Source organism: Coregonus lavaretus (assembly GCF_964263955.1).
Source record: "Coregonus lavaretus genome assembly, chromosome: 2".
NCBI lineage: Eukaryota > Metazoa > Chordata > Actinopteri > Salmoniformes > Salmonidae > Coregonus > Coregonus lavaretus.
Window position 1 is genome coordinate 83150913 of NC_139989.1, and position 26602 is coordinate 83177514.

The 26602-nt window shown below is 45.9% G+C and overlaps 3 protein-coding genes across 3 annotated transcripts in view; all 3 read left to right on the forward strand.

Annotated features, from left to right (window-relative positions):
• LOC311140907 (NACHT, LRR and PYD domains-containing protein 3-like) overlaps positions 1–26602 on the forward strand; it is a 466410-nt gene that overhangs the window by 236006 nt on the left and 203802 nt on the right. The gene's annotated exons all lie outside the window — the stretch shown is intronic.
• LOC311141405 (NLR family CARD domain-containing protein 3-like) overlaps positions 1–26602 on the forward strand; it is a 674300-nt gene that overhangs the window by 12371 nt on the left and 635327 nt on the right. The gene's annotated exons all lie outside the window — the stretch shown is intronic.
• On the forward strand, positions 1066–24713 carry LOC311099268 (NLR family CARD domain-containing protein 3-like; the record flags this gene model as incomplete). The annotated part of the gene is made up of 5 exons (XM_084139970.1): positions 1066–2507; positions 2799–2972; positions 3290–3336; positions 3946–4134; positions 24631–24713. Exons 1-5 carry the CDS (start codon positions 1162–1164, stop codon positions 24711–24713), a joined length of 1839 nt encoding a protein of 612 aa, XP_083996096.1. The 5' UTR covers positions 1066–1161.

Consider the following 26602-nt stretch of genomic DNA (forward strand, 5'->3'; position numbering starts at 1 on the left):
TGTTTTTGTTTACCTCAAGTAAAGTTGTTCTGTCAATCATTCATTAATGTGTTAATGAGAAAGCAATTATTCTCTTGCTTAACTTATTTACTTTATTTATTTCAGTTGCTTGAAGAGAATATTATAACATTTGTGAAGAACGAGCTGAAGATGTTCAAGAGGATTCTTAGTCCAGAACTCCAGAAGGCTTTGAGAGTCAGAAGCAGGATAAGGAAGTGGTGGATGCTGAAGATGAGAAGCAGGAGAGAAGTGCCAGAGAGGGGGCTCTGAAGATCACACTGCACGTCCTGAGGAAAATGAACCAGAAGGAGCTTGCTGACACACTGGAGAAAAGTAAGAGCTGTCTGCCTCATGTTGAATGCTGTTTTATAACAAACATTTAAAAGCTGTAGCTAAAGTACAGCTAAAGTAGCTGTGTAACTCAATGATATTGTAGCAGCCTTAACACAACACCTAGTGACCTCATCAAGTAGCAGAAGAATGTGTTGTGTTGAGAGAGAGAGAGAGAGAGAGAGAGAGAGAGAGAGAGAGAGAGAGAGAGAGAGAGAGAGAGAGAGAGAGAGAGAGAGAATACCAATAATAATATAATCAGTCACACCAGTCTGTAATGCATTATGAAAACATTTACACATTTATACAGTCAGTTAAGCGAAAAAATTATTATAATTTAAAATGTCATAACAGTCCTAGAATAATGTAGGCTTTAAAACATACGTAATATTAATATCCTCTGTGTTATTTCTAGATTCAGATGAGCTTGCTGTGATTTGCCAACGTGAACTCAAATCTAATCTAAAGAAGAAGTTTCAATGTGTATTTGAGGGGATCGCTAAACAAGGAAACCCAACACTTCTCAATAAGATCTACACAGAGCTCTACATCACAGAGGGTGGAAGAGGAGAGGTCAATAATGAACATGAGCTGAGACAGATTGAGACAACAACCAGGAAACAAGCAAGACCAGAGACTGCAATCAAATGTAACGACATCTTCAAACCCTTAACTGGACAAGACAAACTCATCAGAACTGTGCTGACAAAGGGAGTCGCTGGCATTGGAAAAACAGTCTCTGTGCAGAAGTTCATTCTGGACTGGGCTGAAGGAAAAGCAAATCAGGATGTCCAATTTGTATTTTCATTCCCTTTTCGGGAGCTGAATTTGATGAACAGGGAAAAACACACTTTGATTGAACTTCTCAATCACTTCTCAAAGGAAACCACAGAATCAAGAATCTCCAACTACGACAAGTACAACGTTCTGTTCATCTTTGATGGTCTGGATGAGTGCCGACTGCCCCTAGACTTCCAGAAGAACAAGATCTGTTGTGACGTCACAAAGTCAACCTCAGTGGATGTTCTGCTGACAAATCTCATCAAGGGAAATCTGCTTCCCTCTGCTCTCCTCTGGATAACTACCCGACCTGCAGCAGCCAATAAGATCCCTTCAGTGTGTGTTGACCAGGTGACAGAGGTACGAGGGTTCAATGACCCACAGAAGGATGAATATTTCAGGAAGAGATTCAGTGATCAGGACCTAGCCAGCAGAATCATCTCACACATAAAGACATCAAGGAGCCTCCACATCATGTGCCACATTCCTGTCTTCTGTTGGATTTCTGCAACAGTCCTTGAGCACATGTTGAAACATAAGACAGAAGAGATGCCCAAGACTCTGACTGAGATGTACTCACACCTTGTGGAGTTTCATACCAAACAGAAGAATGAAAAGTATCTTGGGAAAGAAGAGACAGGTCCACACTGGAATAAAGAGAGTATTCTGTCACTGGGAAAACTGGCTTTTCAACAGCTTGTGAAGAGCAATCTGATTTTCTATGAAGAAGAGCTGAAAGAGGCTGGCATTGATGTCAATGAAGCCTCAGTGTACTCAGGATTGTGCACACAGATCTTTAAAGAGGAATGTGTGCTGTACCAGGACAAGGTGTACTGCTTCGTGCATCTGAGCATTCAGGAGTTTCTGGCTGCTGTATATGTGTTCCTCTCATTCATCAACAACAATGAGAATCTAATGGCCGAACCGCAAGTTACTGAAGTTACTGTCTACAAGAGTGCTGTGGATAAAGCCTTACAAAGTGAGACAGGAAACCTGGACCTGTTCCTCCGCTTCCTTCTGGGCCTCTCACTGGAGTCCAATCAGAAGCACTTACGAGGTCTACTGACAAAGACAAGAAGCAGCTCAAAGAGCCATAAAGAAACAGTCAAGTACATCAAGAAGAAGATCAGGGAGAATCCCTCTCCAGAGAGGTGCATCAATCTGTTCCACTGTCTGAATGAACTGAATGACCATTCTCTAGTGGAGGATATCCAAAGCTACCTGAGATCAGGAAGTCGCTCAAAAGCCAAACTGTCACCTGCACAGTGGTCAGCTCTGGTCTTTGTGTTGCTGACTTCAGAAAAGGAGCTGGATGTGTTTGACCTGAAGAAATACTCCAGATCAGAGAAAGGTCTTCTGAGGCTGCTGCCAGTGGTCAAAGCCTCCAGAGCTGCTCTGTGAGTACATAAAATTACATTTAAGTACTAATCATCAGGAATAAATATTCAGTTTAGAGAAATATATATATTTTAATATGTATATAATATCTTATATTATATTGAAAAACTTACTGAATCAGTGTATTGGTGTTCACATTTGTATAACAATATGACCATACAATTCTAGGAGACAGAAGATGAATCTATATGTTGTTTGAGAGAATAAACCAAATGCATCTGCCATTGTCCTTCTACACTACTGGTGTTAAATTAACAGTGTTTGTGAAATCATGATGATCTCTCTGTCAGGCTGTCAGGCTGTGGAGTCACAGAGAAAGGCTGTGCTTCTCTGGTCTCAGCTCTGAAGTCAAACCCCTCACACCTGAGAGAGCTGGACCTGAGCTACAATCACCCAGGAGACTCAGGAGTCAGACTGCTCTCTGCTGGACTGGAGGATCCACACTGCAGACTGGAGAAACTCAAGTATGTAGAGGGTTTATGTCAATGTTCATATCAGACATGTTGGAGTTATCAGGCTGGTTAAGACAAACATTCTGACCACCACTTGGACTAAGTTATATAAAGACTGTGTGTGTGTATGTGTGTGTGTGTGTGTGTGTGTGTGTGTGTGTGTGTGTGTGTGTGTGTGTGTGTGTGTGTGTGTGTATGTGTGTGTGTGTGTGTGTGTGTGTGTGTGTGTGTGTGTGTGTGTGTGTGTGTGTGTGTGTGTGTGTGTGTGTGTGTGTGTGAGTTCAGGTGTATCCCTCAATGACTGTCTGTTCTTCTGCTTACCGCTACAGTGTGGAACATGGTGGAGAGAACACAATGAAACCTGGACTTAGAAAATGTGAGTGTTGACTGCTGTGAAGAATATGACTAAGAATAAGTCTTAATTCAAGTGAAGTCAAAGTCAAAGACCACCATCATTACTTACTTGGTCATATTAAATATCAGCTGTAGTTCTACAGAAGCACAAATCAGGGACACCAAAGTTTACAAAGAGTTGATTTGACAATGTGTGTGTCTGTATGTGTGTGTGGCGTGTTCGTGTTACATAAGAAATGTGTGTGTGTGTTCATGCATGAAGATGTGTGTGTGTGTCCAGTGTGTGTTCAGGATGTGTTTCCAGTGTGTGTGTGTGTGTGTGTGTGTGTGTGTGTTCAGGATGTGTGTGTGTTCATGCATGCATACAGATGTGAGTGTGTGTTCAATGTGTTTGTGTGTGTACAGGATGTGTGTGTGTGTTCAGGATGTGTGTGTGTGTAATTAATGGGAAAAGGTGTGTTTTATATTACCATACAGTATAACATATGATCATTGAACAAATATCAAGTTACCTTAACTTCTCCTTTTGATACCTAGAAACATCTACATTAAATGAACTAGTGAAAAGTGAGTTAACATTCTAATGTGAATGATGATGATTTCTAATATTGTGTCTGGTTTCATCCATCAGATGTCTGTGATCTCACACTGGACCTAAACACAGTAAACAGATTCCTCTCTCTGTCTGAGGAGAACAGAAAGGTGACATGTAGGAGAGAGGAGCAGCCGTATCCTGATCACCCAGAGAGATTTGAGGACTGTGAACAGGTGCTGTGTAGAGAGGGTCTGACTGGGCGCTGTTACTGGGAGGTAGAGTGGAGTGGGGAGGAGGCTATTATAGGAGTGACATATAAAGGAATCAGCAGGAGAGGATGGGGTGATTGTTGTCTTGGATACAATGACAAGTCCTGGAGTCTGCTCTGCTCTGACAACAGTTACAGAGCCTGGCACAATAATAAGTCCACTACCATAGACGTCCCCTCCTCCAGCTCCCACAGAGTAGGTGTGTATCTGGACTGGCCAGCCGGCACTCTGTCCTTCTACAGAGTCTCCTCTGACACACTGACCCACCTGAACACATTCCACTCCACATTCACTGAGCCCCTCTATCCAGGGTTTAGGGTTTGGGATGTTAACATCATATCATACAATTATGTTTCTGAGGTTCCCTCAGTGTCCCTGTGTCAAACATAACACACACACACACTGGACACACACACACTGGACACACACACACACACACACACTGGATACACACACATTCACACACTGAACACACATCACTGGACACACACACACTGGACACGCACACACACACAAACACACTGGGAACACACACACTGAACACACAAACACTGGACACACACACACACACACACTGGACACAAACACACACACACACACACACACACACTGGACACACACACACACACAAACACTGAACACACACACGACACACACATCACTGGACACACACACACACACACACACACACACTGGACACACACACACACACTGGACACACACACACACATGACACACACAAAAACACACACACTGAACACACAACCACAGACACACACACACTGGACACACACACACACTGGACAAACACACACTGGACACACACACACTGGACACACACACACACTGGACACACACATACACACTGGATACACACACACACGCTGAACACACACACTGGACAATCAATCAATCAATCAATTTTATTTTATATAGCCCTTCTTACATCAGCTAATATCTCGAAGTGCTGTACAGAAACCCAGCCTAAAACCCCAAACAGCTAGTAATGCAGGTGTAGAAGCACGGTGGCTAGGAAAAACTCCCTAGAAAGGCGAAAACCTAGGAAGAAACCTAGAGAGGAACCAGGCTATGAGGGGTGGCCAGTCCTCTTCTGGCTGTGCCGGGTGGAGATTATAACAGAACCATGCCAAGATGTTCAAAAATGTTCATAAGTGACAAGCATGGTCAAATAATAATCAGGAATAAATCTCAGTTGGCTTTTCATAGCCGATCATTAAGAGTTGAAAACAGCAGGTCTGGGACAGGTAGGGGTTCCATAACCGCAGGCAGAACAGTTGAAACTGGAATAGCAGCAAGGCCAGGCGGACTGGGGACAGCAAGGAGTCACCACGGCCGGTAGTCCCGACGTATGGTCCTAGGGCTCAGGTCTCTCAGTTGGCTTTTCATAGCCGATCATTAAGAGTTGAAAACAGCAGGTCTGGGACAGGTAGGGGTTTCGTAGCCGCAGGCAGAACAGTTGAAACTGGAATAGCAGCAAGGCCAGGCGGACTGGGGACAGCAAGGTGTCATCATGCCCGGTAGTCCTGACGTATGGTCCTAGGGCTCAGGTTCTCAGAGAGAAAGAGAGAACGAGAGAATTAGAGAGAGCATACTTAAATTCACACAGGACACTGGATAAGACAGGAGAAGTACTCCAGGTATAACCAACTAACCCCAGCCCCCCGACACATAAACTACTGCAGCATAAATACTGGAGGCTGAGACAGGAGCGGTCCGGAGACACTGTGGCCCCATCCGAAGAAACCCCCGGACAGGGCCAAACAGGAAGGATATAACCCACCCACTCCGCCAAAGCACAGCCCCCGCACCACTAGAGGGATATCCCCAACCACCAACTTACAATCCTGAGACAAGGCCGAGTATAGCCCACAGAGGTCTCCACCACAGCACAAACCAAGGGGGGGGCGCCAACCCAGACAGGAAGATCACGTCAGTAACTCAACCCACTCAAGTGACGCACCCCTCCCAGGGACGGCATGAAAGAGCACCAGCAAGCCAGTGACTCAGCCCCTGCAACAGGGTTAGAGGCAGAGAACCCCAGTGGAGAGGGGAACCGGCCTGGCAGAGACAGCAAGGGCTGTTCGTTGCTCCAGCCTTTCCGTTCACCTTCACACTCCTGGGCCAGACTACACTCAATCATATGACCTACTGAAGAGATAAGTCTTCAGTAAAGACTTAAAGGTTGAGACCGAGTCTGCGTCTCTCACATGGGTAGGCAGACTGTTCCATAAAAATGGAGATCTATAGGAGAAAGCCCTGCCTCCCGCTGTTTGCTTAGAAATTCTAGGGACAATTAGGAGGCCTGCGTCTTGTGACCGTAGCGTACGTATTGGTATGTACGGCAGGACCAACTCGGAAAGATAGGTAGGAGCAAGCCCATGTAACGCTTTATAGGTTAACAGTAAAACCTTGAAATCAGCCCTTGCCTTAACAGGAAGCCAGTGTAGGGAAGCTAGCACTGGAGTAATATGATCAAATTTCTTGGTTCTAGTCAGGATTCTAGCAGCCGTATTTAGCACTAACTGAAGTTTATTTAGTGCTTTATCCGGGTAGCCGGAAAATAGAGCATTGCAGTAGTCTAACCTAGAAGTAACAAATGCATGGATTAATTTTTCTGCATCATTTTTGGACAGAAAATTTCTGATTTTTGCAATGTTACGTAGATGGAAAAAAGCTGTCCTTGAAACAGTCTTGATATGTTCGTCAAAAGAGAGATCAGGGTCAAGAGTAACGCTGAGGTCCTTCACAGTTTTATTTGAGACGACTTTACAACCATCAAGATGAATTGTCAGATTTAACAGAAGATCTCTTTGTTTCTTGGGACCTAGAACAAGCATCTCTGTTTTGTCCGAGTTTAAAAGTAAAACGTTTTCAGCCATCCACTTCCTTATGTCTGAAACACAGGCTTCTAGCGAGGGCAATTTTGGGGCTTCACCATGTTTCATTGAAATGTACAGCTGTGTGTCATCCGCATAGCAGTGAAAGTTAACATTATGTTTTCGAATAACATCCCCAAGAGGTAAAATATATAGTGAAAACAATAGTGGTCCTAAAACGGAACCTTGAGGAACACCGAAATGTACAGTTGATTTGTCGGAGGACAGACCATTCACAGAGACAAACTGATATCTTTCCGACAGGTAGGATCTAAACCAGGCCAGAACTTGTCCGTGTAGACCAATTTGGGTTTCCAGTCTCTCCAAAAGAATGTGGTGATCGATGGTGTCAAAGGCAGCACTAAGGTCTAGTAGCACGAGGACAGATGCAGAGCCTCGGTCTGACGCCATTAAAAGGTCATTTACCACCTTCACAAGTGCAGTCTCAGTGCTATGATGGGGTCTAAAACCAGACTGAAGCATTTCGTATACATTGTTTGTCTTCAGAAAGGCAGTGAGTTGCTGCGCAACAGCTTTTTCTAAAATTTTTGAGAGGAATGGAAGATTCGATATAGGCCGATAGTTTTTTATATTTTCCGGGTCAAGGTTTGGCTTTTTCAAGAGAGGCTTTATCACTGCCACTTTTAGTGAGTTTGGTACACATCCGGTGGATAGAGAGCTGTTTATTATGTTCAACATAGGAGGGCCAAGCACAGGAAGCAGCTCCTTCAGCAGTTTAGTAGGAATAGGATCCAGTATGCAGCTTGAAGGTTTAGAGGCCATGATTATTTTCATCATTGTGTCAAGAGATATAGTACTAAAACACTTAAGTGTCTCTCCCGATCCCAGGCCCTCGCAGAGCTGTGCAGATCCAGGACAGCTAAGCCCTGGAGGAATACGCAGATTCAAAGAGGAGTCCGTAATTTGCTTTCTAATGGTCATGATCTTTTCCTCAAAGAAGTTCATGAATTTATCACTGCTGAAGTGAAAGCCATCCTCTCTTGGGGAATGCTGCTTTTTAGTTAGCTTTGCAACAGTATCAAAAAGAAATTTTGGATTGTTCTTATTTTCCTCGATTAAGTTGGAAAAGTAGGATGATCGAGCAGCAGTGAGGGCTCTTCGGTACTGCACGGTACTGTCTTTCCAAGCTAGTCGGAAGACTTCCAGTTTGGTGTGGCGCCATTTCCGTTCCAATTTCCTGGAATCTTGCTTCAAAGCGCGGGTATTTTCTGTATACCAGGGAGCTAGTTTCTTATGACAAATGTTTTTCGTTTTTAGGGGTGCAACTGCATCTAGGGTATTGCGCAAGGTTAAATTGAGTTCCTCAGTTAAGTGGTTAACTGATTTTTGTCCTCTGACGTCCTTGGGTAGGCAGAAGGAGTCTGGAAGGGCATCAATGAATTTTTGTGTTGTTTGAGAATTTATAGCACGACTTTTGATGCTCCTTGGTTGGGGTCTGAGCAGATTATTTGTTGCGATTGCAAATGTAATAAAATGGTGGTCCGATAGTCCAGGATTTTGTGGAAAAACATTAAGATCTACAACATTTATTCCATGGGACAAAACTAGGTCCAGAGTATGACTGTGGCAGTGAGTAGGTCCAGAGACATGTTGGACAAAACCCACTGAGTCGATAATGGCTCCGAAAGACTTTTGGAGTGGGTCTGTGGACTTCTCCATGTGAATATTAAAATCACCAAAAATTAGAATATGATCTGCTATGACTACAAGGTCTGATAGGAATTCAGGAAACTCAGAGAGGAACGCTGTATATGGCCCAGGAGGCCTGTAAACAGTAGTTATAAAAAGTGATTGAGTAGGCTGCATAGATTTCATGACTAGAAGCTCAAAAGATGAAAACGCCATTTTTTTTTTTGTAAATTGAAATTTGCTATCGTAAATGTTAGCAACACCTCCGCCTTTGCGGGATGCACGGGGAATATGGTCACTAGTGTAACCAGGAGGTGAGGCCTCATTTAACACAGCAAATTCATCAGGCTTAAGCCATGTTTCAGTCAGGCCAATCACATCAAGATTATGATCAGTGATTAGTTCATTGACTATGACTGCCTTTGAAGTGAGGGATCTAACATTAAGTAACCCTATTTTGAGATGTGAGGTATCACGATCTCTTTCAATAATGGCAGGAATGGAGGAGGTCTTTATCCTAATAAGATTGCTAGGGTGAACACCGCCATGTTTAGTTTTGCCCAACCTAGGTCGAGGCACAGACACAGTCTCAATGGGTATGGCTGAGCTGACTACACTGACTGTGCTATTGGCAGACTCCACTAAGCTGGCAGGTTGGCTAACAGCCTGCTGCCTGGCCTGCACCCTATTTCACTGTGGGGCTAGAGGAGTTAGAGCCCTATCTATGTTGGTAGATAAGAGGAGAGCACCCCTCCAGCTAGGATGGAGTCCGTCACTCCTCAGCAGGTCAGGCTTGGTCCTGTTTGTGGGTGAGTCCCAGAAAGAGGGCCAATTATCCACAAATGTTATCTTTTGGGAGGGGCAGAAAACAGTTTTCAACCAGCGATTAAGTGCTGAGACTCTGCTGTAGAGCTCGTCACTTCCCCTAACTGGGAGGGGGCCAGAGACAATTACTCGATGCCGACACATCTTTCTAGCTGATTTACACGCTGAAGCTATGTTGCACTTGGTGACCTCTGACTGTTTCATCCTAACATCGTTGGTGCCGACGTGGATAACAATATCTCTATACTCTCTACACTCGCCAGTTTTAGCTTTAGCCAGCACCATCTTTAGATTAGCCTTAACGTCGGTAGCCCTGCCCCCTGGTAAACAGTGTATGATCGCTGGGTGATTCGTTTTAAGTCTAATACTGCGGGTAATGGAGTCGCCAATGACTAGGGTTTTCAATTTGTCAGAGCTAATGGTGGGAGCCTTCGGCGTCTCAGACCCCGTAACGGGAGGAGTAGAGACTAGAGAAGACTCAGACTCAGACTCCGACTCGCTACATAATGGGGAAAACCGGTTGAAGGTTTCTGTCGGCTGAATGAGCGACACCGGTTGAGCATTCCAACAGTATTTCCCTCCAGAAGCCATGAGAAAGTTGTCCGGCTGCGGGGACTGTGCGGGGGGATTTATACTAACGTTACTGTCTGTACTTACTGGTGGCACAGACGCTGTTTCTTCCTTTCCTACACTGAGATTACCCTTGCCTAACGATTGCGTCTGAAGCTGGGCTTGTAGCACAGCTATTCTCGCCGTAAGGCGATCGTTCTCCTGTATATTATGAGTACAGCGACTGCAATTAGAAGACATCATGTTAATGTTACTACTTAGCTTCGGCTGTTGAAGATGTTGATGAACCATGTCCAGATAAAGCGTCCGGAGTGAAAAAGTTGAATAAGGGAAAAAAGTTGCGATGGAAAAAAGGAAAATAACGTAAAGTTGGCAGCTAAAACGCACAGGAAAATGACTTTTCTGTCTCGGGATAAACGTCCGGGGCGAAAAAGTTTAACGAAAAAAGATGAGTGAGGACAAAACTAAAAAGTTGGTAAATTTGTTGAACACAGAGATTGATTAAACGTTTATTAAAAGTAAAACGTGAATAGTTTGGCAGGTAGCCAAGTAGCAACAAACAGCACAGCAGCACGGAGACAATGCGGAAGCGAGACGGAAGTCACGTGAGTCACGTGAGTTCTGATGGTCAACGGACTGTGCTCTCAGGCAGACGGAACAATTGACACACACACACACACACATACACTGGACACAAACACACACACACACGCACTGAAGACACACACATACACACACACACACTGGACACACACACACACTGAACACACACGCACACACACTGGACACAGATCCACACACACACACTGGACACACACACACATACTGGATTCACACACACACACTGGACACACACACACACACTGGACACACACACAGGACACACACACACTGGACACACACACACACACACTCTGGACACACACACACACTCTGGACACACACCAATTGGACACAAACACTTGACACACACATACTGGACATACACACACACAGGACACACACAAACACACACACACACACTGAACACACACACTGGACACACACACACACTGAAGACACACACACACACACACACACTGGAAACACACACACACTGAACACACACGCACACGCACACACACAAACACACTGGACACACATCCACACACACACACTGGACACACACACACACTGGACACAAACACATTGAACACACACACACACACAGGACACACACACACACACACACACTGGACACACACACACACTCACACACACACACACACTGGACACACACACACATGACACACACACACACACACTGGACACACACTGGACACACAGTGGACACACACTGGACACACACACACACACACACACACACACACTGGACATACACACACACACTGGACACACACACACACACACACACACACACACACACACTGGACACACACACTGGACACACACACTGGACACACACACACACACACACACACACACACACACACTGGACACACACACACACAGGACACATTTCCATGTGTTGGATTTTGATGAAAGGAAATCCCATATAGCCTACTGGACAGGACTTTGCTATGGCATCTTCTGTTTGGGTGTCTCAGGTCAGGTCTGAGCCATGATCAGAATGTGTCTCTGTGTCTATTTCCAGCCCTGCCATTTCTACCTGTCCTGATCTAGTGTTTCACCCCTGACCTCCTCACACCGTCTCACTGTCCATGTCTGCTTTTAGCTCCCACCTCTACTTCACTGTGTTATAATGGACCTTATGCTTGTTATGTCACCTCTGGAACCAGTTATCAAACATACTGACCTTTCTTACCCTATCCCATGGCCCTACTTTCTACAACTGAACATTTAAATTCCTCTATGAGTTTTGTTTAGTGTCCATTTACTTATCTATGTATTTGTTGTATATTGGGGTTGTGCCGCAGAGCATGATGGGGGTTTGTATGTGTTGAGATGATCACGTTCCAGATAAATGGTTGAACTGATTCCTGTCTCCTGTCTCATCATTATTGAATTGTTATACAGACGTGTCATGGGCCTCTCACTCCACCGGGTTACCACCTTAATTTTCTTCCACTCTGCTCACCACTCTCTCTACTCAGCCTAACTAGCTCCACCTGTCCCTGCTCTGCTCTGCTCTAATTACTCTGCCAGCTGCGCTGCATTACCCACTACCTCTCCCAGTATTTAAGGCCCTGTCTTTCAGCTCTCCGGTGTCAGATCGTCTGCAAAGCTCACACCCGGAACCTGTTTGCTCGCGCTTCTGGCTCACCCTGGTTTTGTGACCCCGGACCTGCCTGTTTTTTGGATACTCTTCTGCCTCAGGAGATCCAGACCTGCTTCTGCCATTACGACTCCTGACTACTCTTCAATCCCGGTAACTCTGACCAGCCTTCTGCCTTGCTACTACGTATTTTGGATTTCCCTTGAACTGTACTGCTGCCTGGTTTCATTCCGCCCTGTTGTGTCTGTGTCTCCCCCCCCCAGGACTTCTGGACCACCCACCACCGGCTTCATAGGACGCATCGCTGCCACTGGGGGGGGCACAGACCCAGCGCATTGGACGGGATCCCTGTTACCCCTGGAGCCTTCATTCACTCCCTACTTCCCTTTTCCCCTTAAGTTTAATAAACTTTCTGGTGTGACGCAATTGTGGTCCTCTGGTCGTCTGTCTGAACCGTGACAGTACGATCTGACCATTATGGACTCAGCGCACACTTTCCCCGACATGGAGACCGATGAGCATGAGCAGCAGTTCCAGCAGCAGCAACAACAACTCGCCATGATCATTCAACTCCTCACCAACCTTACCCCAGCCAGTCTGCCCACCAGCCCAGCCCCCGAGTTACCTGCCCCGGTCATTGCAGCCGCTGCTCCGGAACCCAAGATTGGAAACCCCGAGCGGTTCAACGGCGATTCAACCCAGGTCCGGCCATTCCTGACTAGCTGCCGACTTCAGTTCTCCTTGCAGCCAAGGACCTTCGCCACGGAGGGGGCTAATGTTGGGTATGCCATCACTCACCTGACGGGCCGAGCTCGACTCTGGGGAACAGCAGAGTTCGAACGTCAAACCCCCGCATGTGCAACCTTCGACCTGTTTGCTGAGGAGATGCTGAAGGTGTTTGACCTGGATTCACCCACTGCAGAGGCGTCTCGTGAACTGTTCAGTATTCGACAAGGCAGACGTACAGTCGCAGACCATTCCATCGACTTCCGAACCCTGGCTAGACGAAGTTCTTGGAACACACCATCGTTGGTGGACGCGTTCTTCCATAGTTTGGCTGACTATATCAAGGACGAGTTGGTCTCCCATGAACTGCCTTCCACTCTTGATGAAGCCATCGCACTGACTGTCAGGATCGACAGAAGGATACAGACCCGTCGTCGTGAGAGGGGGCGCCAAGGTCCACCTACTACCGGCATTCGGAGAGATCCGACTGGGCTCCTGTCATCTACTGCCACTCACCCAGGTCAGCTTGATCAGTCTGAGCCTATGGAGATTGGGCGAGCCTCCCTCACTCCTGCAGAGCGCCAGCGCCGCTTCACCTCAAACCTCTGCCTCTATTGTGGAGGTGATGGACATCGTGTGGTAACCTGCCCTTTAAAGGGCCGAAGCTCACCGGGCATAGGGGGAGTCCGGTTGAGTTCAATGACCATCCAGTCCTCCGACCGCAAACCCCTGCTGCAAGTTCACCTCCGCCTCTCTGACTCAACTCACACCCTGGCTGCTCTGGTGGATTCTGGCGCCGAAGCCAACATAATGGACATCAAGCTGGCACGCCAACTGGGACTGGAGAACCTCCGTTTGACACCTCCTATTCCTGCCCGGGCACTGGACGGACACTTACTCGGATCGGTCACTCATGTCACGGCCCCGGTCTCGATGGGTCTGTCCGGAAACCATCAAGAAACTATCCAGTTTCACCTGCTCCCCTCTCCAGGCCAACCCCTCATCCTGGGTTACCCATGGCTCCGCCGGCACAACCCTCAGCTCGACTGGGTGACCGGGGTGATCAGGGAGTGGGGAGAGGACTGCCACCGAACCTGCCTGCTTGCTGCCGCACTACCCCCTCGGCCAGTACCTACTAACTCCGCTCCTGACCTCTCCAATGTCCCAGAATGCTACCATGGTCTCAGAGAGGTGTTTAACAAAGCAAGAGCCACATCTCTGCCCCCTCACCGACCGTACGACTGTGCCATCGACCTCCTCCCTGGAACAGCTCCTCCAAAGGGTCGTCTTTATTCGTTGTCTGCTCCTGAAAGAAAGTCCATGGAGGACTACATCAATGGCTCTCTGTCCGCAGGATTAATCCGTTCATCTTCATCTCCTGCTGGTGCTGGCTTCTTCTTTGTGGGGAAGAAGGACGGATCTCTTCGCCCCTGCATCGACTACAGGGGACTCAACGACATCACAGTGAAAAACCGTTACCCTCTGCCTCTGCTCACCTCTGCTTTTGAGTTGCTCCAGGGAGCCACTGTTTTTACCAAGTTGGATCTCAGAAACGCTTACCACCTAGTGCGGATCCGGGAGGGAGATGAATGGAAAACCGCATTCAATACACCAACAGGCCACTACGAGTATCTGGTTATGCCTTTTGGCCTCACCAATGCTCCTGCTGTGTTCCAGGCTCTAGTGAATGATGTACTGCGGGACATGTTAAACAAGTTTGTCTTCGTTTACCTGGATGACATCTTAATCTACTCCAGAAACCTGTCTGAACACACCCGCCATGTCCAGCAAGTCCTTCATCGTCTTCTGGAGAATTCCCTCTACGCCAAGGCAGAGAAATGTGAGTTTCACGTCAAGACAGTGGCCTTCCTGGGGTACATAGTGGCAGAGGGAAGTATCCAAATGGATCCTGCCAAAGTATCAGCAGTCACTTCATGGCCAGTTCCGGAGAACAGAAAGAAGCTGCAACAGTTTCTGGGGTTTGCTAACTTCTATAGGAAGTTTATCCGGAACTACAGTACCGTTGCTGCCCCTCTCACTGCTCTAACCAGCACCAAGCAACCCTTCACCTGGACCCCAGCAGCCGACAAAGCCTTCAGTACCCTCAAGGTGAGGTTCACCTCCGCTCCCATCCTCCAGATGCCTGATGTGGACCGGCAATTCATTGTGGAGGTGGACGCCTCGGATGTGGGAGTGGGTGCTGTGATTTCTCAGTGGGCTGCGGAGGATAGGAAGCTCCATCCCTGTGCCTTTTTCTCACGTCGGTTGTCCCCCTCTGAGTGCAATTACGACATAGGGAACCGTGAGCTGCTGGCTGTGAAGCTTGCCTTGGAGGAGTGGCGTCACTGGCTGGAGGGGTCCACCATTCCATTTCTCGTTTGGACCGATCATAAGAACTTGGAGTACATCCGCACGGCCAAACGGTTGAACTCCAGGCAGTCCCGCTGGGCCCTGTTCTTCACCAGGTTTAATTTCACTCTGTCATACCGGCCTGGATCACGCAACACCAAGCCAGACGCCCTCTCCCGTCAATTCCAGAAGGATGACACCCCCTCCAAGGACCCTGTGTCGATTCTGCCAAGTCCCTGCATCGTTGCAGCTCTGACCTGGGCTGTTGAGGAACAGGTGCTGGAGGCTCTCCGTAACCAGCCAGGTCCCAGCACTTGCCCAGCTGACCGCCTTTTTGTCCCCGAAGACCTGAGGTCCCAGGTCGTTCAGTGGGGACATGACTCCCGCCTAGCTTGTCACCCTGGCTCCACCCGCACTTACAACCTGCTCGCCCAGAGGTTCTGGTGGCCCTCTCTGAGGAAGGATGTACGGGAATTCGTCCAAGCCTGCCCCATCTGCAACCAACACAAGTCGTCCTGCCAGCCCCCAGCCGGATTGCTGCAGCCCCTGCCTGTGCCCAGACGTCCCTGGTCTCACATCGCCCTTGACTTTGTCACGGGGCTGCCCCCTTCAAGTGGCATGACCGTCATTCTCACCATCGTTGACCGTTTCAGCAAGATGGCACACTTCATTCCCCTCCCCAAGCTCCCAACCGCCAAGGAGACCGCCCAGGTGGTCCTGGAACACGTCTTCCGGATCCACGGACTGCCAAAGGATGTAGTTTCTGACCGTGGTCCACAATTCTCCTCCGCTTTTTGGAAGGAGTTCTGTCACCTGCTGGGAGCCACAGTCAGTCTGACTTCCGGATTCCATCCCCAATCCAATGGGCAGTCAGAGCGGGCTAATCAGGAGCTCGAGAAGGCACTGCGATGCATGACTTCACGCAACCCCCACTCCTGGTCGCAGCAATTGACATGGGTGGAGTACGCACACAATTCTCTGACCTGCTCTGCCATCGGTATGTCCCCTTTCCAATGTGTTTATGGATACCAGCCTCCTCTATTTGTCAGCCAGGAAGAGGAGGTTACTTGCCCATCTGCACTTGCTTTTGCCCGTCGATGTCGCCGCACCTGGTCACAAGCCCGAGCCACACTCCTCAGATCCGTTGCCAGCTACACTACCGGGGCCAACCGTCGGAGAATTCCTGCTCCCACCTACCATGTTGGTCAAAGGGTGTGGTTGTCATCGAAGAACCTGCCACTCAGGGTGGAGTCGCAGAAGCTGGCACCTCGGTTCATTGGCCCATTCCCTATCATAAGAGTGATTAGCCCAACTGCTGTCCGGCTCCAACTGCCTAATTCCCTGAGGGTGCACCCCACTTTCCATGTGTCTAAGATTAAGCCCATCCATGAGAGTCCGCTGGTCCCTGCTGCGCCTGGTCCTCCTCCTCCACGGCTCGTCGATGGTGGTCTGGTTTACACCGTCCGCCGCCTGCTTCGGTCCAGACGGAGGGGTAGGGGTCTCCAGTACCTCATTGACTGGGAGGGCTATGGACCTGAGGAGAGGACCTGGGTGCCAGCTAGTCGGATTGTGGATAGGACTCTCATCACCGCTTTCCACCAACGGCATCCTGATCAACCTGCAATCCGTAGGGGCCGCCCCAGAGGGGTCCCTAACCGTCCGGCCCGCTCGGCTTCCTGTCCTGTGCCTGATCCTGTCTCGGGACCTGTCCCATCTCCCGACCACGGCCCTCCGGCTTCCTCCGAGGATGAGGACGTTCACTCGGACCGTTCGGAGGAGTTCTAGCCCTCCTCCGGCTCCCCTCCTCCCGCCCGGCGTGGTGTTGCTCTTGGGACTTCTGGGGCCGTCCCTTGGGGGGGGGGTTCTGTCATGGGCCTCTCACTCCACCGGGTTACCACCTTAATTTTCTTCCACTCTGCTCACCACTCTCTCTACTCAGCCTAACTAGCTCCACCTGTCCCTGCTCTGCTCTGCTCTAATTACTCTGCCAGCTGCGCTGCATTACCCACTACCTCTCCCAGTATTTAAGGCCCTGTCTTTCAGCTCTCCGGTGTCAGATCGTCTGCAAAGCTCACACCCGGAACCTGTTTGCTCGCGCTTCTGGCTCACCCTGGTTTTGTGACCCCGGACCTGCCTGTTTTTTGGATACTCTTCTGCCTCAGGAGATCCAGACCTGCTTCTGCCATTACGACTCCTGACTACTCTTCAATCCCGGTAACTCTGACCAGCCTTCTGCCTTGCTACTACGTATTTTGGATTTCCCTTGAACTGTACTGCTGCCTGGTTTCATTCCGCCCTGTTGTGTCTGTGTCTCCCCCCCCCAGGACTTCTGGACCACCCACCACCGGCTTCATAGGACGCATCGCTGCCACTGGGGGGGGCACAGACCCAGCGCATTGGACGGGATCCCTGTTACCCCTGGAGCCTTCATTCACTCCCTACTTCCCTTTTCCCCTTAAGTTTAATAAACTTTCTGGTGTGACGCAATTGTGGTCCTCTGGTCGTCTGTCTGAACCGTGACAAGACGTGGTTATGAAACCCACGAGACATAACAACAGATTGGTGATGAGTAAGTCTGAATCTACAGGAACTATTCTGTCTGGAAGAAGTGGGTTTTTACAACTGTTTAAAACTGTTATTTTCTGTGGTCCAGAATAGGCTAATGTTAGAACAGTGTATTGCTAGCAGAGGCAAGTGCATAGTCGAGCTAGCTAAGAAAGAGAGTTAACCAGTGGTGTAAAGTACTTAAGTAAAAATATTTTAAAGTACTACTTAAGTTGTTTTTTGGGGTATCTGTACTTTACTTTACTATTTATATTTTTGACTACTTTTACTTTTACTACACTACATTCCTAAAGAAAATAATGTACTTTTTACTCCATACATTTTCCCTGACACCCAAAAGTACTCGTTACATTTTGAATAATTAGCAGGACAGAAAATGTTCCAATTCACACACTTATCAAGAGAACATCCCTACTGCCTCTGATCTGGGGGACTAACTAAACACAAATGCTTTGTTTGTAAATTGTCTGAGTGTTGGAGTGTGCCTCTGGCTGAACGTACATTTTAAAAACAAGAAAATCGTCTGGTTTGCTTTATGTAAGGAATTTGAAATGATTTATACTTGTACTTTTACTTTTGATACTTTAGTATATTATAGCAATTACATTTACTTTTGATACTTCAGTATATTTAAAACCAAATACTTTTAGACTTTTACTCAAGTAGTATTTTACTGGGTGACTTTCACTTTTAGTTGAGTCATTTTCTATTAAGGTATTTTTACTTTTACTCAAGTATGACAATTGGGTACTTTTTCCACCACTGGAGTTAACATCATCATGGACGGCAGAAAAGGACTGGAGACGGACATCGGAGTGGGAAAACAACGTGATTAAAAAGGAGGAACATACAGTGATTAAAGGAAAGGACATTTATTCAACTGTGAAGACAAACCTTTTAATTAAATCTGCTAAATGAGCGAATTTAGGAGGAAACGTCAGTGAGTGAAGTGAATGAAGATCATGTGACTGAGGAAAATATTGCTGTGGTTGAGGACAATATTGAAGTGAGTGACAATCAGGAGCTTATTGAGAAACGAAAAATAATTGGAATTGTTGGAAACATTGGACAGTTTGATGAAAGTATTGAACAGTGGAGCTCATATACAGAACGGTTTGAATATTTTGTTCTTGTAAATGACATGGATGAGGACAACATTGTGCCGACATGTTTTAGTGTAATGGGGCCAAAGACATTTAATTTACTAGGCAGCCTGCTACAGCCAGACAGAACAGGTAATAAGACGTATGGGGATATTGTGGAGATATCTAAAGGACATTTTTCACCAGAACCACTAGTTAATGCTGAAAGGTTCAGGTTCCACAGGAGACATCAGGAAGAGGGAGAATCAGAAACAATGTTTGCTGCTGCATTAAAGAAACTACCAGAACACTGAGTTTAATGCTGTTCTAAATGACATCATTAGAGACAGACTAGTATGTGGGCTACGGAGTGAAGCTACACAAAAGAGACTGTTGACTGAAAGTCATCTGACCTTGGCAAAGGACATTGAAATCAGTGTGTCCATGGAACTAGCTGCTAAAGAGGCTCACCAGTTGAGTTCATCAGGAACTTAGTGGGTTCATCTAACATTCCTAATCATCAGCTGATACATTTTAATCTCATACACAGGGTAAACCTTCCACCTAGAAAACATCATTTAAAAAAGTTGTGTGTTTTTCCCCAGTGGGAGCTGTGGTGCTTGGGGAAGAGGGAGAACAGGACCTGCTGTCTTGACATTATGTCTTTTTCCCCAGTGGGAGATGTGGTTCTTGGGGAAGAGGGAGAACAGGACCTGCTGTCTTGGTGGCCTGCTTGGTGACTGTAGCTTCTTTCTCTGCGTTCATGTGGTTCTCACCAAGCTCACATGCCAGATCCATGAAGATATGTCTCCTGCTGACTGTCTTGTCAAGCCATCTAATAGTAATAATATGAATGTAATATAATAAAAGGGGATCCTATTTGGTGTTTGGCAGATGGGAAGGCTATCTGTATATGGTAGAGATACTGTATATACCTTTGTGTGATTGTAGTCTGTCACTGTCTCCGGTTTCTTCTTCTGGTCACTGCCGGTGGCAACAGTGGGGTGCATGGTGCTGAGGAAGCTAACACTTATTTATTTTACATCTGTACACCGTGAGTGTTGCTTTACCACTCTCCATCACACCGTGAGTGTCGCTTTACCACTCTCCATCACACCATGAGTGTTGCTTTACCACTCTCCATCACACTGTGAGTGTTGCTTTACCACTCTCCATCACACTGTGAGTGTCTCTTTACCACTCTCCCTCACACCGTGAGTGTTGCTTTACCACTCTCCATCACACCGTGAGTGTTGCTTTACCACTCTCTATCACACCGTGAGTGTTGCTTTACCACTCTCTATCACACCGTGAGTGTTGCTTTACCACTCTCCATCACACCGTGAGTGTTGCTTTACCACTCTCCATCACACCGTGAGTGTTGCTTTACGACTCTCCATCACACCGTGAGTGTCTCTTTACCACTCTCCCTCACACCGTGAGTGTTGCTTTACCACTCTCCATCACACCGTGAGTGTTGCTTTACCACTCTCTATCACACCGTGAGTGTTGCTTTACCACTCTCCATCACACCGTGAGTGTTGCTTTACCACTCTCCATCACACCGTGAGTGTTGCTTTACCACTCTCCATCACACCGTGAGTGTTGCTTTACCAGCAGCTTCTGCCTTTGTTTGTTCACTGTTCTGAGCAGGATAGTCTTCTTTACGTTCTGTTTCAGCTCAGCGGTCTGATAATAAAGTGTTTTATTGGTATCCTCCACTAGATGGCAGTAAACAACTGCTGTAACTAGACATTGCAACAGTATGTGTTCGGTTTCTTGGTCCTGGTGACTCCTGGGCCCTTATTCATAAAGGCAGTGTCTCAGAGGAGGAGTGCTGATCTAGGATCAGGTCCCCCCCTGTCCATCTAATCTGTTTCATTATGATCTAAAAGGCTAAACTGATCCCAGATCAGTACTCCTACTCTTTATGAATACTGTCACAGGTGACTCCTCAAGATGAGGCTCATGATTTACAATTTATATTCTTTAAGAATCAATTAATATCATTAATTGAACTGCTTTGCCATGAACAGATCTGTGATGTCTTAACTTAAAGGTGCTGTATAGACTTTATGGTTATTTTAATGGGGTTGAACATTCATCCCATCAGATTGTGTAAAGGATTTTAGGAGTTCAGAAAAATACTGACTGACCTCACCCTCTCTGACCTCACCCTGCTGAAACACACTCAAGTAAAGACCACATAGCTACAGTTAAACGCTTGTCAGGTTTTACCCACTTTTACAGCCAATGTATGGACTGGTATCCATATGAATCAGTGGAATATACTGACCAGTTAACCACCTCCCAATAAGGGTTCATCAAATCTATTTTACTGGTCACGATGTCCTTGTCGATGTGGTGGTGAAGTCAGGCGCAGGACACAGCGGATAAGTCAAACAGCTTTCCTTGACTGAATACACAATACAGAAAATAAATGGCCTCAAAACACAGGAGGCGAAAACCTACGCGCAACGCGTAAAAACAACATAAACCAACCTACAGACAAACGACAGGCGGACAATAACACACAACTCCAAAACATAACACAGGGGAAACTTATAAGTGACATAATCAGGACAGAATATGAAACAGGTGCACTAAACTAGACATGACCAAACGAACATCGAAACATCAAACGGTGGCAGCTAGTAGTCCGGGGACGACGAATGCCGAAGCCTGCCCGAACAAGGAGGAGGAGCAGCCAAGGCGGTATTCGTGACAAAGACAAATGCGCTGTAAGACGTTGGTACCCAGGTGATAATGTGTCTCTCTCCTCACTGGTTGAATGATGCCAATGGATGAACGGGCGATGGAAACGGATAATGGGGCACGTTACTTTATAATTACATTTGAATGAACTGAACGATGAGGAGGGTGAAGAGGGTGAATTTAATTTAGAACAATGGTGTAATGATGATGAAGAATTGTGGGTGGTCTGATTATTTTTACACATTTTGCCATGTGGTGTAGAGAAAATATTGCAGTTTTAAAGCAGGTATTCTGCAGTTCTACACATTTTGCATTGGGGTGGAGAGAAAATGTAGCAATTTTATAACCAATTTCATGCAATTCTACATATTTTGCCATGGGGCAGAGAGAATTATTGCAGTTTTAAAGCAAATGTCCTGCAATTTTACAAATTTTGCCAAGATTGCTTGAGTTATCTTAATTAATTCAGACGATTTTGAGTGTATACTGGCTACGGCATCTCAAAAAGGACAAATAGGACTACTGCCTCTTTTTTCACAATTTTCAAGCGAAGGTCTTTTAAGGTCTTTTTAAGGGAGTATACTAGAACACTCATTGGGTTTGGCTAGCAGAGTTCAGCGCCAGCCGAACTGAAGCATTATTCATGAGATTGATTCATGAGTTAAAACACGGGTAAGGCCACAATACAGGGTCCCATACAATCAATAAATGACTCTTGTTTTCATATCTTTTCATGGATATCTTTTCACCGATATTTATTTACGTAATTCATCCTTTCTGTCACGGTTTCGGCCGAGGCTGCCTCTCTCCCTTGTTCGGGCAGGCTTCGGCGTTCGTTGTCTCCGGAATACTAGCTGCCACCGTTGTATGTTTCATGTTTGTTTGCTTTTGTCTGATTGTTGTCACACCTGTTTTCATTTAGTGTCATTAGTGTCCTATTTAGTTCTCGTTGTGTTTGTCAGGTGTTGTGTGTTATTGATATTTGTCATTCGTGTATAGGGCGTGAGCCTGTATTTCGCTCGGTTGAGCTTCCCTCCACTGTTGGAGTATTTTCGCACCTGTTTGTGCGCTTTTGTTTTGTTTCGCCTTCGTGCGTATTTCGCCTTCGGGCAAGAGTTGTCCGATTGCCGTGTTTGGCGATCACTAAAGTCTGTTGGACTATCCGTCTGTGTCCTGCGTTTGATTCCACCCCCGCACCCACCTACAGCACGCGTTGACACTTTCCAATTGTTTCTGCACTATTTATTAGCTTTGGCACTCATGTTTACAGCAAATAATATGACCGTGAGCCTTGCGGGTTGATATAATTCTCTTTTACGTTTTACTTTGTAAAAAGAAGCTGTTACTGGACTGTATTACTTACTATAACTCTATTACTAATCAAATCTATAAATACTATTTATCAAATGTATTACATTGTCATGTTTTTATTGTATGGGAAACGAAAATATGCTACATGTTTCAGTAGGCCTTTGTAGAATATTACATAACATCTAATCCTGAATGGTGATTGGTTATAATATAAAACATATCCTTACATGCATTTTATGTACTTCTAAATATACAAATATTCAAAATAAGTAACACAATATTCTTAAGACATGACTGCATTCAATCAAGCAATATTTTTTTTAGATGGTATTTATTTAGATTGATAACAACCCAGTAGATGAATCTGATGCGTATGCTAAAGGAGATGCCCAACAACGTCGCCTACTGAAGTCTGAACGGTCTATAATGCAGTGCCTTCAGAAAGTATTCACACCCCTTGAATTTTTCCACATTTTGTTGTTACACAGCCTGAATTAAAAATTGATTAAATTGAGATTTTGTGTCACTGGCCTACACACAATACTCCATAATGTCAAAGTGGAATAATGTTTTTAGAAAATAATTAAAAATGAAAAGCTGAAATGTCTTGAGTCAACAAGTATTCAACCCCTTTGTTATAGCAAGCCTAAATAAGTGCAGGAGTAAAAATGTGCTTAACGAGACACGCAATAAGTGCCATGGACTCACCTGTGTGCAATAATAGTGTTTAACAGGATTTCTGAATGACAACCTCATCTCTGTATACCACATATAAAATTATCTGTAAGGTCCCTCAGTCGAGCAGTGAATTTCAAACACAAATTCAACCACAAAGACCAGGGAGGTTTTCCAATGCTTCGCAAAGAAGGGCACCTATTAGTAGATGGGTAAAAATAAAATAAAAAGCAGAATATTTCTTTGAGCGTGGTGAAGTTATTAATTACACTTTGGATGGTGTGTCACTACGAAGATACAGGCGTCCTTCTTAACTCAGTTGCCGGTGAGGAAGGAAACCGCTCAGGGATTTCACCATGAGGCCAATGGTGACTTTAAAACAGTTAGAGTTGAATGGCTGTGATAAGAGAAAACTGAGGATGGATCAACAACATTGTAGTTACTCCATAACACTAACCTAATTGACAGAGTGAAAAGAAGCCTGTACAGAATACATTCGCATTTCAGTCATTTAGCAGACGCTATGGTCCCCCGTGGGAATCAAACCCACAACCCTGGCGTTGCAAGCACCTTGCTCTACCAACTGAGCCACACGGGACACAAATATTACAGAACATGCATCCTGTTTGCAATAAAGCACTAAAGTAAAACTGCTAAAAAATGTGGCAAAGAAATTCACTTTATGTCCTGAAAAAATAAAAAGTTGTATGTTTGGGGCAAATCCAACACAACACATCACTGAGTGCCACTGTTTTCTTGGTGGTGGCTGCATCATGTTATGGGTCTGCTTGTCATCGACAAGGACTAGGGAGTTTTTGGGGGGGATAAAAAGAAACGGAATAGAGCTAAGCACAGGAAAAATCCTAGAGGAAAACCTGGTTCAGACTGCTTTCCTTCCACTGACTCCTCAGGAGAGTTCTGGACTCTGCCAGTGAGGCCACGCCCCCACAAGAGACTACAGGTGGCCGCCATCTTTAACCCCCCTCCTGCCTGAACGTCTTGTGGACTAGAGCGCCAGTTAACCCCCCTCCTGCCTGAACGTCTTGTGGACTAGAGCACCAGTTAACCCCCCTCCTGCCTGAACGTCTTGTGGACTAGAGCGCCAGTTAACCACCCTCCTGCCTGAACGTCTTGTGGACTAGAGCACCGGAGACAATAAAAGCATCTGAAACTTTTGTTGTGTCCGGCACACCCCACTCTTCCCGACACAACCATTCTCTTCTCTAGCAAATAAAACATCTATCTTCTTTATTAAGCTTGTAACATCAGCACAGCAGCCTCTGCTTCAGAGAGGGGAGGGGCAGGTAGCCTAAATAATAATAATATGCCATTTAGCAGACACTTTTATCCAAAGCCACTTACAGTCATGCTCTACCAATTGAGCTACAGCTAAACACACACTGGTAAAGACTTTCAGCTGGCAGGCATAAGCTGGAATAAGTTTGAGTGACAGAGTGAGGGCTTTGCATAAGCACTTTATAGCGTTTTTTTTGTGGGATTAGAAAAAAATGCCTGGAACGTAGAAAAACGTTATTAACCAGTTCCAATGTTTTTCAAATAACGGTTCTGTTCTGGAACAGTATGGATCACTTTCGTGCCCGGTTCAGTTGCTGAATTTATTTTATTTTTTTCTGGTTTTCTGTTCTGTTGATCTTGCTTCCTCTCGACTGCCTTTCATTTTTGAAGACAATTATTTTAATTGTTAGAGCGGCCAATGGAGTATCTGGTCAATAGATAGGTTTTCATCCAATATTCGAAAGGTTTCCATGCAAATGTTCTAAAATCTGCATAAAACAATATGCGCATTTTCCCTCCAGAGATGTTTCCATCAAACTGACTTTTTGTGGATAAAAGGCTGTACATGATAACGTAATTACTTCTGTGGTTAAATTCCCATGTACCACATGAAAAACACAAGTTAAATGGGTTTCCATCGCATCTTCAACTCTACTGATGGTTTTGTCACTAAAGCTGTTGCATTATATAGCAAATGTGCCCACTCTGGCCATGGCACATGCCAACAACTCACAGATACAGTGTGGGTATGGCTATATTGATATTATTTGTATTTCACAAATGGCAGCTAAGCATCGATCATGTTAGCTGAATAACACCCTTAATATTTATTGGAAAGGAGCATCAAGCTCGTCACCGTGCACTTTCACCAACCTGTGTTCATCATAACTTATTTCATCTGTAGCCTAAAACTGCATGCTTTCCCGAGTCGTAGTGGGAGGACCACACAACATATCGCGTGACTCCAAGTTTACTTTGATATGATGGTTATAGTGTATTATCAGTGCTTAATTTGATCCGGATCCTGCCGGAACTGGATCCGGCACCTCTCCGTTTTGGACTGTTTCATTCTGGAACCTATTTGGCCGGATCCAGTACCTCTCCTGGCATGAAAGATAATTGTCACTTTTTGCAATGTAAAAATGCAAATAATCTCTCCCAGAACTCTCTCTGCTCTGACAGACATGAGCCTCCAACTCTCATCTCTCCAGCATTGCCCATCATTTATAGAGCCACGCCAAGGGTTCTGGAGGAGCTGCAGCTCGCCTGATCAATTCAAATACATTTTACAAAGTTATAGAATTACTGCTGACTGTTCAGAAATAAATGAAATAATTCAAAATAGCCTACTACACCATGAGAAAGCCTAAAATGTAGTCACAGACGATAAATAGCTTATTTAAAAAATAACCTAGGCCCCGTGTAGCTCAGTTGGTAGAGCATGGTGTTTACAACGCCAGGGTTTTGTGTTCGATTCCCACGGGGGGCCAGTATGAAAATGTGTGCACTTACTAACTGTAAGTCGCTCTGGATAAGAGCGTCTGCTAAATGACTAAAATGTAAATGGAGTGTAGCACAATAACAAGG